We start from the raw sequence: 12634 nt of genomic DNA, 5'->3' as shown, positions 1-12634 counted from the left end.
ACGCTCTGTCATCAGGCAGCACACATTATGTGGCAGCGGTAATACAGACATCAAATGCACAAGTAGGGCTGCTTTCTTTCATCTGTGCAACATGGCTAAAATTAGAAACATCCTCTTTCAGGGTGAACTTGAAAAAGTAGTTCATGTATTTGTTGCTTTGAGGCAGGACTATCATAATTCACTATCGTTAGACTGTCCCAAAAGCTCCCTGAAAAGCCTTTAGTTAATCCAAAACACCACAGAGCTCATATGTCTCTTCACTCAACTTTAAATCCAGAATTGGATTTAAAATCCTTCATCATAGATACAAAGGCATGAATGTTCAGGCCCCATCATATCTTAATGTGTTCATAGTATGATTAACGATAAAGACAGACAGCCACCTACAGGAGCTTTTATAACATCCCATTCTAAATCAGTCCTGTGTTTACAGCTGTGACAGTTTCCACTCTTCTGGGAAGGCTTTCCACATAATTTCATATTATGTCTGTGGAAAGCTTTGCATATTCATCCAGAAGAGGATGTGTAAGGTCAGACATCTCTGTTCTAGTTCATCCCAGAGGTGTGTGATAGAGCTGAGGTCAGGGCTCTATGCAGGCCAATCAAGTTCCACCAAGCTCATTCAGCCCTGCTTTTATGATCCCTGCTTTGTGCAGTGGGGCATAGTCATGCTGCAACAGAAAAAGGGGTTTCCACAACGTATTCCCACAAAGTTAAAAGCATATAATTATCACAAAAAAATTAAGCTCATGCAATAAGATTTCCTTTCATTGGATCTAACAGGCCCAGACCGAACCTGAGAAAACTATGATTAAGAGGTGTGACTTAATACTTTTATCCATATAGTGCATTACCAACTTCACTCTCAGAGTGCAAGGGTACTTCGACCCATCCCATGTGGCCAATCCCTTAGACTGCAGTCTTCTCTGAGTCAAAGCTCATTTAAAATGGGCTGAGGTGAAGTGAAAAACTGTTCTGTGATCCGACGAATCAAAACTAGAAATTCCTTTTGAGAAACATGGATGCTGCCTTCAGCTTTTGCCACATTGTTATTTATTAAATAAAGCAAATATTTTAACTGAGACAATGATTGAAAGATTGTGAATAATTGTAACAATTCACCTTTAATGCTCCCCATACAAAGACAGGAAAAGCAACGGACTTTATGTTCACATGACTTCTTGGATTGTCTCCTGAAGTAGGGAAACAAAAAAAATCCCATCTTCTCCAACACATTCCTTATAAACAGAAACAGGAGTAGCTGCAGATATGCTGTAGTTTGTGGAATCAGACAATGAGACAATTAACAGCCCTTACATTAGTTATAGCTTTTGAGGCACTATTCTAGTATAGACCAAACACACCTTCAGTGACCTCATTCAATGCACACTCACACACACACACACACACACTCACACACACACACACAGACACACGCACGCGCAGACACACACACACACACTTGGTGCAAATTCAGGTAGTTAAAACTATTCGACCACTCACAGATCGTTTAAAAGATATATTTTTAGGACTGATTTTTTTTTAAAAAGTGAGATCTACAAATTAAATGGATGAAAATTACTTAAAAACAAAGTACATTCAACCGTGCTGATGATAATTTTAAGAATGATCGTTAAAACTAAGCTGGTTAAAAATCTAAAAACATAACCGACAATGACATCAACACTGTGTCAATAAGTTAAGGATACTTACAAAATTAACATACCATTTCTACACCTATACGGGGACATGTAGTGTGTGACTTCATGGACAAAAACAGTGCACAACAGAAAATAAACGTTTTCTGTGGAGGAAGAGTAAAGGGATGCTGCAGATTAAGGTCTTAGTGGGTTTTTGGACTTTTTGGATCTATCCTAAACCCTTTAGGCTGGAGCAGTCCATACTGATAAGCACGCTGATTCACCAAAATATTCAAAGCAGGATTTTGCACTCAGTGGACTAGCAGAGAAACCGAATAGCCAGGCCCAGCTGAGGACTGTATGGACTCTGTCCGGGTCCATGCTCTTAAACCTGAGAGTCCGTGGACGAGTAAAACAGACTCTGGGGCCGTGCTTGCCGTTTTATTAGTGAGCAGTCTGAGCTGGAGCTTCGCCCTGCTGCTTCTGCTCTCTTTTCTTCATTGCTTCAATCACTGCCATCTCCTTGGCCTCTTTCTTCTGGTTCCTGGCTTCAAACTGCAGCCTGTTAACAAGAAAAGACCGATTAGTAAACAAAGGATGAAGATACAGATTTATAAATACAGAAAATGAAGACCCAGAGAAGCGACGAGTCCCCGACCTGTTTTCAATGATCCTTTGGACGATGTCATCAGTAGTGAGATTGTTCCCACTATCAATAGCCCTGAATACCCCCCTCTTCTTTGGTTCCTGAGGGGGCAAAAACATAACTGATCAGAATAAAGCAACTAGCAGATATTTTGCTCCATACTGCCACTTCAGGCCAGATGGGTTAATGGTTTAAATCCAAAGTGAAGCACCTATCATTCATCGAATCTAACGATTGTGGCGGACTCATGATTTGATTCAGGACCATGAAAAGTCTTGAATAGATAAACTTTGAAGAAGTGAATCAGATCAGGATATTTTTCCAAAGTTGTCCTTCCTTAACATGTAGTACACAGCAGGAAATAGCCAGCTTTAGATTGATTTATGAGAAAAGTGTTTGGTTTAGATGAGGCAGCTGCCTGTGCAGGGTGTGCACTGCACATGACACTCACAAGCCTGGAATCTACTGCACAAATTGCTGTGGTATTTGCTCATAGCTGCAAAGGTTAAAGTCCATTCAATGTCTGACCTGGCTGCGTCTGATATTTGCATTTCCACATGCACCTTTTGTTTGGTGACCTCTGTAAAAGTCCAGGGCTGTAGTACACGTGTGAAAACAGATCAAGACAAAGTGATTTTTATGCTCATCTTAGCTTTGAGCACATAACTCCTAATGGATGGATCAAATCCCTTTCTCCTGCTTAAATGGATTTGGGCAGCAGCAGTCTAAGCAGAAATGCTAAGACCTTCCTCTCCCTGGCTGCTTCCTCCAGCTCTCCAGGGAGAACAAAGGTGTTCCCAATTCAGCTGAGAGACATAATCTCTCCATCATGTTCTGGGTGTGGCCTTTCCCAAAACGTCTCACCTAAGAGGTATCCAGCACTTACTGGTCAGATGTCTGAACCATGACAGCTCTTTTTAGTGTTGAGGGGTAGCAGCTCTACTGAGTCCCTCCTGAGTGACTCAGCTCCTCAGCCTGTCTCGAAGGGAGAGCTGAGACGCCCTCTCAGAGGAATTTGTGCTGCTCATCTCTGCGATATACTCACTGCCCACATTGGTCAAGGATTATCTCTGACTAACCTCAAACTATTTCTTTCTCTGTTTTATTGTTTTTTTGTCCGTTGCCACGAGTGCTTGTCCAGAAAATGTGAGAAAGGAAAAAAGAATAATCGTAAGGGATGGAGGCTTTGTGGAGACTCTGGATTTAACTAAAGTACTTCCCATCAGGCTGCCTGCCTGCTATCGCCAAACCACTTTAAAAAAGGACTTAACTGGATCGTCAGTGAATCCTTGTGCATCTGTGACACAATATCTTCACAGTGTTTATTAACAGTGTACTCACAGCGTAGGGATCCACCCCATCCTTGTCTGGAAGTACCTCAGTCTTCCCATGACACACTAGGTCCACCTGCACATTCAAACACACTCGATTAAACCATGACAAAATACAGAAACATCCTTTTATCTCCTTATTTTTTTGTATATAAACAGCTCCTATATAAATCAGATTTATCTGAAACTCAGTGATCACATACAAGGCTATCAAACCGATTTCTATACACATTTTTGAAATGATAATGGTTAACCACTTCAGCATGTTTAACACATCTCATACCACCAGGGGGCGCCACACATTTACAACTCACCTTAAAATGATCCAGCAGGTCTTTGCCTACTGCATAGGGAGCACCAATCACCACCTCTGACACATACTGCAGACACACAGAGACCAGTGAGAGGAAAAGTTATTAAATGATTAACCTTATAATGGCAGTATCACATCTGTGCATTTCTGCTTACACATCACAGTTTAACCAAAAACCTTTTACAGGAGACCTCAAAGGTCAGTATGCTTCTACAGCTCAGTGAACAACCTCTGGTAAAAACTGATGACAGAGCGGAGCGACTTAATGCTTTTATAGACTGTGTAACACTCTCGTAGGTAACACCAACACATGATGCAGAAGGGGCACAGAGACTTATTGTTCCTGACTGATAGCTGATCAGGAGGAATGAATGGCGCTTAGCCAAGTTCAGTGTGTGATTATGCGGGGCACAAAAAACATCTCGCTGTTATGAACATTTCTCTTATGCGAACTCACCCGGCAGGCGAGGACGCTCAGGGTCCTCTCGTGGATGTTCATGATCGGATAGTTCTTCCCCTTGTAGCGATTCACTTCCTGAAGAACAGGACGAGATCAGTGATTATTACCTCGATGCTCTTCCTTTTCAAATATTTATCTCAGATACGGATGTGACAGTAGCAAAACTGCTTTCTTATTTCTTATGCTTCCTCTAAATGTGACAATGAAAAGAGCTGACTGCTGTTCCCGAGTTTGATCAACAAAACAAAACAAAACAAAACAAAAAAAGAAAAAAAAATAGAGGTCAAAAGTTCTAATAGAGATAATAAGATGTGAAATTTACACAGCAAAACACGATTCAATTTATTTATAGGAGCACAATTTCTTCAAAATTGGATGAAATGTTGGGAAGAGTGGCCATCTGAAAATGAGCAGATGGATCAAAATGCACTTTAGTCAATCCTGGTCTTAAATAAGAACCCTTATTAATATAACTGACTCAGCCAGCAGTTACAAGGCTCATTTTCACGTTCAATTCTCCCCAAAAGTTTGACTAGAGTCATTAAGGACTTTAGTTTCCATTACTTCTATTTAATTGTGAGCTTCTGTTAATTTAACTTGTTCCAAATGTTTCTCCTGAAAGCTGCTGACGCAGCAGGGGGGAATAGATTTTTCAATCTTGAGATGTACCTGGTCGAAGTGTAGACCTACGATGACATACGGCCGCTCCGCCTGTTTATATACCATCTCTAAGAAGTCAACATGGCCGATGTCTGCAGAGATGCTGTCGTCAAGGAAACAGCTACAACAACATGTTCACCACAGAAATCTCTTTGTTCATAACTCAGCTCTGTTTTTTTTTTTTCATGTGATAAGGATACGGAAGAGGTCAAACGCTCCAGCCACATAGATGATGGTGTCTCCGGGCTGAGGCTCCTTTCCTGAGGCAAACTGGATAATTTTCTGGGACGTCTGCAGGAACTGAGAAACTCCTGTCCAGGGACTGTGGCCTTTAGGACCCTTAAAGGTGACATATAAACAGCACTGAACGCCTCTGACACATTCCTATCGTCGGGATGATGAGCAAAGACTAGCAAATATCACAAACCCTTGAAACTAAAAGTAAATGACATTTACCTTTCCAAAGTTGTCCGTATGCTGCTGATAATCTGGGTTATCCTGCAGAGAGGAAAAGATTAGGCTGACAATAAAATAAACAACAGCTATCCACACGCCAAAGAGAACCACGTAAACTCACTATGTTGCTGTGGTGGGCTTTGGTCATGAGAAGCATACGACCCACCAGGTCAGTGGTGGAGACGCCCTGAGTGCGCTTACATTCCCGGTAACGGCCTGCTCGCTTGACCTCTTCATATGTGTCCTTGCCGTCTACCGTCAGCGTGATGTCATCTGGGAAACATAAACATCACATCCTGAAGCCTGCCCACATCATGTACTCTGGTTGAGTGATATAATGGATTGGATTTATATAGCGCTTTTCAAGGCACCCAAAGCGCTTTACAATACCACTATTCATTCACTCTCGCATTCACACACTGGTGGAGGCAGCTACGGTTGTAGCCACAGCTGCCCTGGGGCAGACTGACAGAAGCAAGGCTGCCATATCGCGCCATCGGCCCCTCTGGCCAACACCAGTAGGCGGTAGGTGAAGTGTCTTGCCCAAGGACACAACGACCAGGACAGAGAGTACGGGGATCGAACCGGCTACAGATGCGCTTCCCAACCCCCCTAAATGTTAAAATTTACAACTGTCCATCGTAAGTCCATTAGCAATCAGCTAACGATATATGTGGACGTGTGAAAGTCCAGCAGTTCTCATATTTGTTTGAGATAAAAATGGACAAAACCAGCAAGACAACCTAAAGATTAAGCAGGGAGCACATTAAGGACACCCTGCAGCCTCTACATCAGCAAACTGGTGGAGATGGCACATAAAAGATGGTGTAGCTCTGATTTCACGAGTGCCTTAACCCTGCACTGCACAACCCAGTCACTCGGGAGGATTCTTTCACAGCGACAATGTGTAACAACAAACGTTTTAGGCTGTGAGATTCAAACGGACTCACCTCCATGAACGCAGAAGTCACAGTTATATTTGTCCAACGTCTCCAGGGTGGTGACGTATGGTGCTCCTTCCACTATCTCATCCACCCACTTGATTGCACGCACCATCTTGTAGCGCTCTTCCTGAGTGAAGACTGGAGGGCCCTTGTGCTTGGAGATCTCAGCTTTAAATTGGGTTTTAGGTAAAGAATTATTAATGAAAAATGTAGATATAAATGTAGTTACATTTATATTTTATTTCAACCAACACATTTCCAGTAAGGAAATCTTAAACATCCACATTAAACAGCTGATTATAATCAAAGGTCTGCCTCTGATGTTCACAGCTAAAGCAGGAAAAATCTGACAAAGGTTAGCTCCGTGTTTAATCATTGAGCAACATCTTTATTTACTTCTACCATAAAACTTTATTGATTATAATTTAGAGATAAAGTGTTACTGGATGTGACTGAACAGACTAAAGTCTTTCCATAGAAAATCAGCCCCGCCTGACGCCCTCAGAATCAGCTATTAAGCAAAGCACTGAAATACAAATATCATTCGAGTTATACAGTCTTTAAAACTGCCTTATTTTTCCAGCATTTAGATCCCTTATAAATTATTATAATAACATCAAATGAGATTTGAGAAATTCAAACCATGACACAGCTGAGTGAATGACAATTTTTCCATTGAATGACCGACCGTTTAGTCAGGAATTAATATTTAATCACTGTATCAGGGTTAAGAAAGGGTCTGTACTTGTGGTCTTACCATCTGTGTGGACGCCCACTATGAGGTAATCTCCCATGGCTTTGGCCTGCCGCAGCTGGTTTGAGTGACCGTAGTGCACCATGTCATAACTGTGGAGATGGAAAGAGGCGACACGTCATCACAGTGGAAAACAATGGATACATTAAGGGCTCAAACAAATGAATAAAAACACAAGTGTGGCCTTGGTAACCAGCACCCTGCAGCTTTAGGCTTTTCGTCTGAAGCCCTGCAGGCTCACAGCATCACTGTCTTTTAAAACAACCTTTCACGACCTTGTCGTGTCTTTTTTTTATTTTGGTGACCTTGCACAGCAGGGGCCAGACAGTGTCTTTAAATCACATGGCCTATATCCATCTAAAAACAAACTGACGGACAGTCGTGGTGAGCAAAAATGCTAAAGGTTACTGGGAGAAAGGTTAGACGGACACAAAGTCTACGATATTCCAGTGTTTATTTGCTTTCTACTATTTGGCAACTTGTGCAGTTAATGTTCTGTAGACTTGCCTTTTAAATAGGAAGGAAATGTGAGCACTCTTTCTCTCTTGCACCATAGTCAAAGTCTCTGCTGATAGTGAAAGGCATAACCTGATTGTGAAACAAAGAGTCGATAACTATGTTTGTAAAGCAAACATGGCAACACCTTAAAGGCCGGTCCGCGAAAATATTGTTGGACATAAACCGGTACATGGCGCAAAAAAGGTTGGGGGTCCGCTGCCCTGCAGATCAAACCAGGTCACTCTTTCATCCTCTGCTGAAAATTTTTTAGAACTCCAATATTCCCCAAAACGCCACTTATGACCTTGAACTGGCCCACAAAAAAAAAGATTTCATCTTTCCAAAGTGGTCCATTTGCCCCCATCTCACCCTATCCCAGCATCCTCCTCAGTCACATCAACCCTAGCATGTCTTCCTTCACTACATCCATCTATGATCTTCCTCCCCCTTTTATTAATAAACTAAAATGGCAAAAAAGGGCCATTAAAGCTTTAAAATAAAGTCCTACGTGCTGCAGGTATCACTGCTGGGGGAAAAAAAGAAGAGGTGGGTGGTTGCTGTCAACTTTTTTACGAAGTTTACAAGAAATTTGACAGATTTATCCATTTGACAGTTTCTGGCAAACTGAACAAAGTGTCTTCACACAGAGATCTTTCATTTCAGCTGCTTATTAATTCAGTTTTGCCCTAAATGTGGCAAACAAACTCCGGGTGAATGGAAGCGCTTTCAACAGAGCACTTTGCTTCACCTTTAACTCTTTGCACCTTAGAAGCATACTTTGAGTAACCCTTGAAGCTCTTTTGTATGTCATATTTTTGACCTGCTTATGGAACAAACTGACTGTGAATGTGGAATCAGAGGGTGTCTATGGAGCTACCATCTGAAAAACCCGAGAAACTATTCTAATGATCACCAAACCACAGTTTTACTGATATATACTGAGGTGTCAAAACTCGTCATTAAGGTACAGACTGAGATTAAAAGTTAAAAACTAAGACTAAAGGTACTAAAAGTACACAGTTTATGAAGAACTTCTGTTGCCATTTTATCATTTTAACATGAAAATACCGACTGTAAGGAAAAGCTACTCAGCATGCTTCTTCAGCTTCCATTGAAACTAACATTTTTACTTAATGACAACTGAATCTGAGCCTCCCCCCAGCTGTCATCAGGTGAGAGGACAGGGTAAACCCTGGTCGGGCCGCCCGTCCGTCACGAGGCCAACGCACATGGCCAACATTTGAATCCCGAGCTCCTATACGCTCATATTTCACCTGTCATTGCATAATTTCTGTGTCTCAGGACATCCACAGGCCCTGCACACCACTCCAACACGCCTCTTCTGCAATACAGCGAACAAAGTGTACACTAGATATTTATAACCACCACATGACTGACTGCCTGAGTGAATCCAGGAGAGAATTTACACATCACAAATGAGGACTCAGCTCTCTGTCCAGCCGCAGCAAGGGTCCAGGCATTTTCCCCACAGCATGCGCTTGTGGCAGAAGAGTTTAAAATCACAACAATGACAGATATACGCTTGTTTGTTTTAGAAGTAAGTCCCGTCTGTTGCCGTCAGCAAGACAGGCAGCGTAAAGAACTACGTGTCCCTGAGTAAATATACGTTCAAAGCAGCACTCGGCGTTACTCAGTTGATCGAATCAGAAAATAAACAAACAGTTCTGTCAGACCTGCAGGTGCTCGTGACGGGATTCCTAATGGGATAAAGGTGCACGTGTAAAAGAAGGATGACTAATGCTCACTGGGACAGCAGTGAAAAAAAAGAAAAAAAAAAAGAGATATTTTAACATCCGCGCAGGCAACACAACTCACAGGTGTTGTGTCTGAGGTTCCTCTGACCTTTAAATAATCAGTTTCACTTCTGTCCAGGCAGAGTTTATTAAATGGGCGTAGGTTTACATACATTTTCTGTAAGGAAAGTGTGCACCAGTATGTTTCGATCATGAATGTGGCACCTGTTTACTCTAATGGTAAAGCCAGTTATTTTATTTATAGCCCTGGACTTTATGACTCTGTGACTGGCAGAAAACTGGACACAAATGAAGCTGTGATGACAAACTGTTGGAAAGGCAGCGAAGAAACTTTTTCTAAGACAGATTCAGATCTGCTGCAAGAAGGACAGATGCAGGAAACCTTTCACGCCTCGTGCAGCATCTCTGTACAATGCAACACATCTGTGGAGCAGAGAATCGTCTGTTTGCTACTTTTAACATTTTAATTCAAGCTTCCTCTGTCACTATACTTTACACTGTTACACTGAGCCGCTTTAAAAATAATGTGACACTTTCTATGCAGGTTAATGTTTTTATTTTGCTTTGCTGGAGTTTTTATCTTATTAAGATATTTATTTTATCATTGTATTTTATACTATTGATCTATATATAATTGCACTCATTTAAAATATTTTGTTTGTTTAGGTTTGTTGTAAATTACTTTTGTAAATTAAGTCATTACATATTTAAGAAAAGCTAAGATATACTTATTTATTAGTATTTATCATCCACAGTGAAAGGACTTGAGGTGGTTCTTTCCAGACACATCCAGGGTACTCTGGGCATATCGTGCCTAAGGAAAGCTCCAAGCTCAGTCTCGGGACACACTGGAGAGATTATGTCGCTCAGGTGACTCAGTAGTGCATCGGGTTGTCCCCAGATGAGCTGGAGGAGGTGGACAGGGAGAGAGAGGTCTGAACATCTCTGCTTAGACTGCTGCTTCCCCCATGACCCAAAACCAGACATTGGAAGGAAGGATAGACAGACAGATGGGATGGATGCTTTATCGATCCCAAAAGCTGAGAAGTCACTAGTGCTAGTGCAGTTATTACCAAAGTGTGGGCAGTGAATATACTACAGGTGGGCCAAATAAGCAGGTTTAACATCATCATAAATTGCTTGCGTTTAAATATTAACAATCAAACAAAACCACCGTCGTCATCTGGAAGATATCCTGTCATTACCTTTTAGTAACTATCACAAGTCAACACCAGTATAGTATGTTCACCACAGATGTCATTCAAGGAAGAAGATTTTCGGGTTTCAAGCCGGGCGAAACATTTTTAACTTTCGTACAGGCTCTCAGTGCTTTTAATTATTCATTAATCGGCTTTTTTACTGGGGTACAACAAATGTATGTGTTTAAACTGCGTGTGTTGTTCTTGTAAACTTTACCTATACTTCCATATATAAACAAGTACTTTTTCTCTGAACTTAAACGCAGCTCGAGCTCCAAACTTACCAAGGAATGTGTGTCATGAGGAAGACAGACACCGAAAAATGCCGCCCGAGCAGAGGAGAGCAACAGGACGGAAACGACATTAAATTAAACACAATATTGCTAATTATTATTTTTTTAAAGGTTAGATATTTTAAGTATCGAGGCTACTTTTCATTTTACAGCACAGTCCACATCTCCATAATGATTAATAGCTATTCTGCATGTGTGTGATCACCGGAGAAGAAAAACGGTGGGCTCAGAGGTCTAACGTGATGATCCGCTCAGGAACAACGCCCAGCTTTCTGAACGGAGCTCCCCACAACTCAAGCTTATCAGTGAAACACGGGGTCCTTAATAAACGCTTAATAACATTATTGACAACACAGCATTCACCTCTGTTGAACTTCTAGCGCAGTTTAAACACTGCGCATTTCATCATGTAGCGTTGGCTATACGTAATACGCTATTTAAGCTGGTTATCGTAGTAACAGATAAGCCCCGGTGCTCAGTTACCAACTGCCAAGCGGCTAGTTAGCAATAGCATGCTAAACCTCCTGTTCCCCTGCTGTTGATTGCATAACAATAGCGTATCAGACCAATAAACTATGGAGAAGAGTTTAATAAGTCGACACTAATAATAAGAACTGGAAGCGGGTACACACACTCACCAGCCATCACACCACAACCGGACCACCCGCTTCCTTTTCTCTGGGCTGCACGCCGAGGATCCCGGTTTCGTGCAGTCGGCTTCTTCACGAGGCTCGCTAGTAGCGTGGTGACCGTTTCTGATCATCTCTGTGGGCTCAGGGGAAACAGCGCAGCGCCAAACAAGTAAAAACGAGAGGAGACCTAAGTTTAGGAGTATCTGGATCGTTAAAGAACACTTCAAATGAAATCCTCCTGTGCGCCTCCTGTTTTCTAACTCAGACTTACACTGAACCGGGTGCCCCGGGCAACGCCTCTAGCACCACGTCACATCGAACCGCTGACGTGCAGATTGCGCCAGATCACATGTTCAGCGTAACTTTGTGCCCTCGGCAGTAACAAGTACCGCTGTGTGAGAAGCCAAGGGCGCCCACGCTAGATAAGTGATAATACACATTTAATCAACATGTAAACATTCACTGTGTACGTTACTGCTTTTTATAGCTTTAAGATTTACAGTGTAATGTCTTGATGCGTGTTCAATCATCCAGGTAAGTAAATCTCCAAAAGTTGATTCTGTTCATCTGGACGTAGCGTTTTTAGTGGGAGAAACGTTTCGTCACTCATCCAAGTGACTTCTTCTGACTGCAAGTTTCCCCAACCTTATAAACACAACATTTGCATAATGACTGAAACCAGCCCACTGAAGGAACAATGGGCTGGGAGGTCAGTTCCTTCATTATAATTATGCAAATTCTCATGACCATTGATCAACAACCTCTGGCAGGCACGTGCAGGGGGGGGGGGGGGGGGGGCTAGAGGGGCTTGAGCACCCGCCCCTTTCCTGATGGGTGCCCAAAGTGCCCTTTTGTTGAGGCAACTTTAAGAAAAAAAAAATTATTATTTTTTTTTATGTGTGTGTGCGTGCGTGCGGAGTCCTGTCTGTGCCCCTCAACAATAATATTTAACTATTAATCACAGTTTTGCTAAATAAAAGGCTCTGGCTTGCATCAGTCACATGATCACATTTAACCAATGATCGCCCTTGAC

At 42.1% G+C, this 12634-nt stretch overlaps 1 protein-coding gene across 1 annotated transcript; it reads right to left on the bottom strand.

Moving 5' to 3' along the window:
- Positions 1–1103: 1103 nt before the first annotated feature.
- pcyt2 (phosphate cytidylyltransferase 2, ethanolamine) lies at positions 1104–11923 on the bottom strand. Its single transcript, XM_026170154.1, has 12 exons — positions 11608–11923; positions 7208–7296; positions 6457–6618; positions 5628–5779; positions 5507–5548; positions 5251–5389; positions 5060–5142; positions 4388–4465; positions 3932–3997; positions 3628–3693; positions 2299–2387; positions 1104–2202 (listed from the first exon to the last, which is right to left on the bottom strand). The coding sequence occupies exons 1-12, from the start codon at positions 11730–11732 to the stop codon at positions 2085–2087; spliced, it is 1209 nt and encodes a 402-aa protein (XP_026025939.1). The 5' UTR covers positions 11733–11923; the 3' UTR covers positions 1104–2084.
- Positions 11924–12634: the final 711 nt, after the last annotated feature.

The sequence above is a fragment of the Astatotilapia calliptera genome, chromosome 6 (assembly GCF_900246225.1).
Source record: "Astatotilapia calliptera chromosome 6, fAstCal1.2, whole genome shotgun sequence".
Taxonomy (NCBI): domain Eukaryota; kingdom Metazoa; phylum Chordata; class Actinopteri; order Cichliformes; family Cichlidae; genus Astatotilapia; species Astatotilapia calliptera.
Note: the sequence above shows the minus strand (reverse complement) of the source record. Positions and strands in the feature narration are given on the sequence as shown.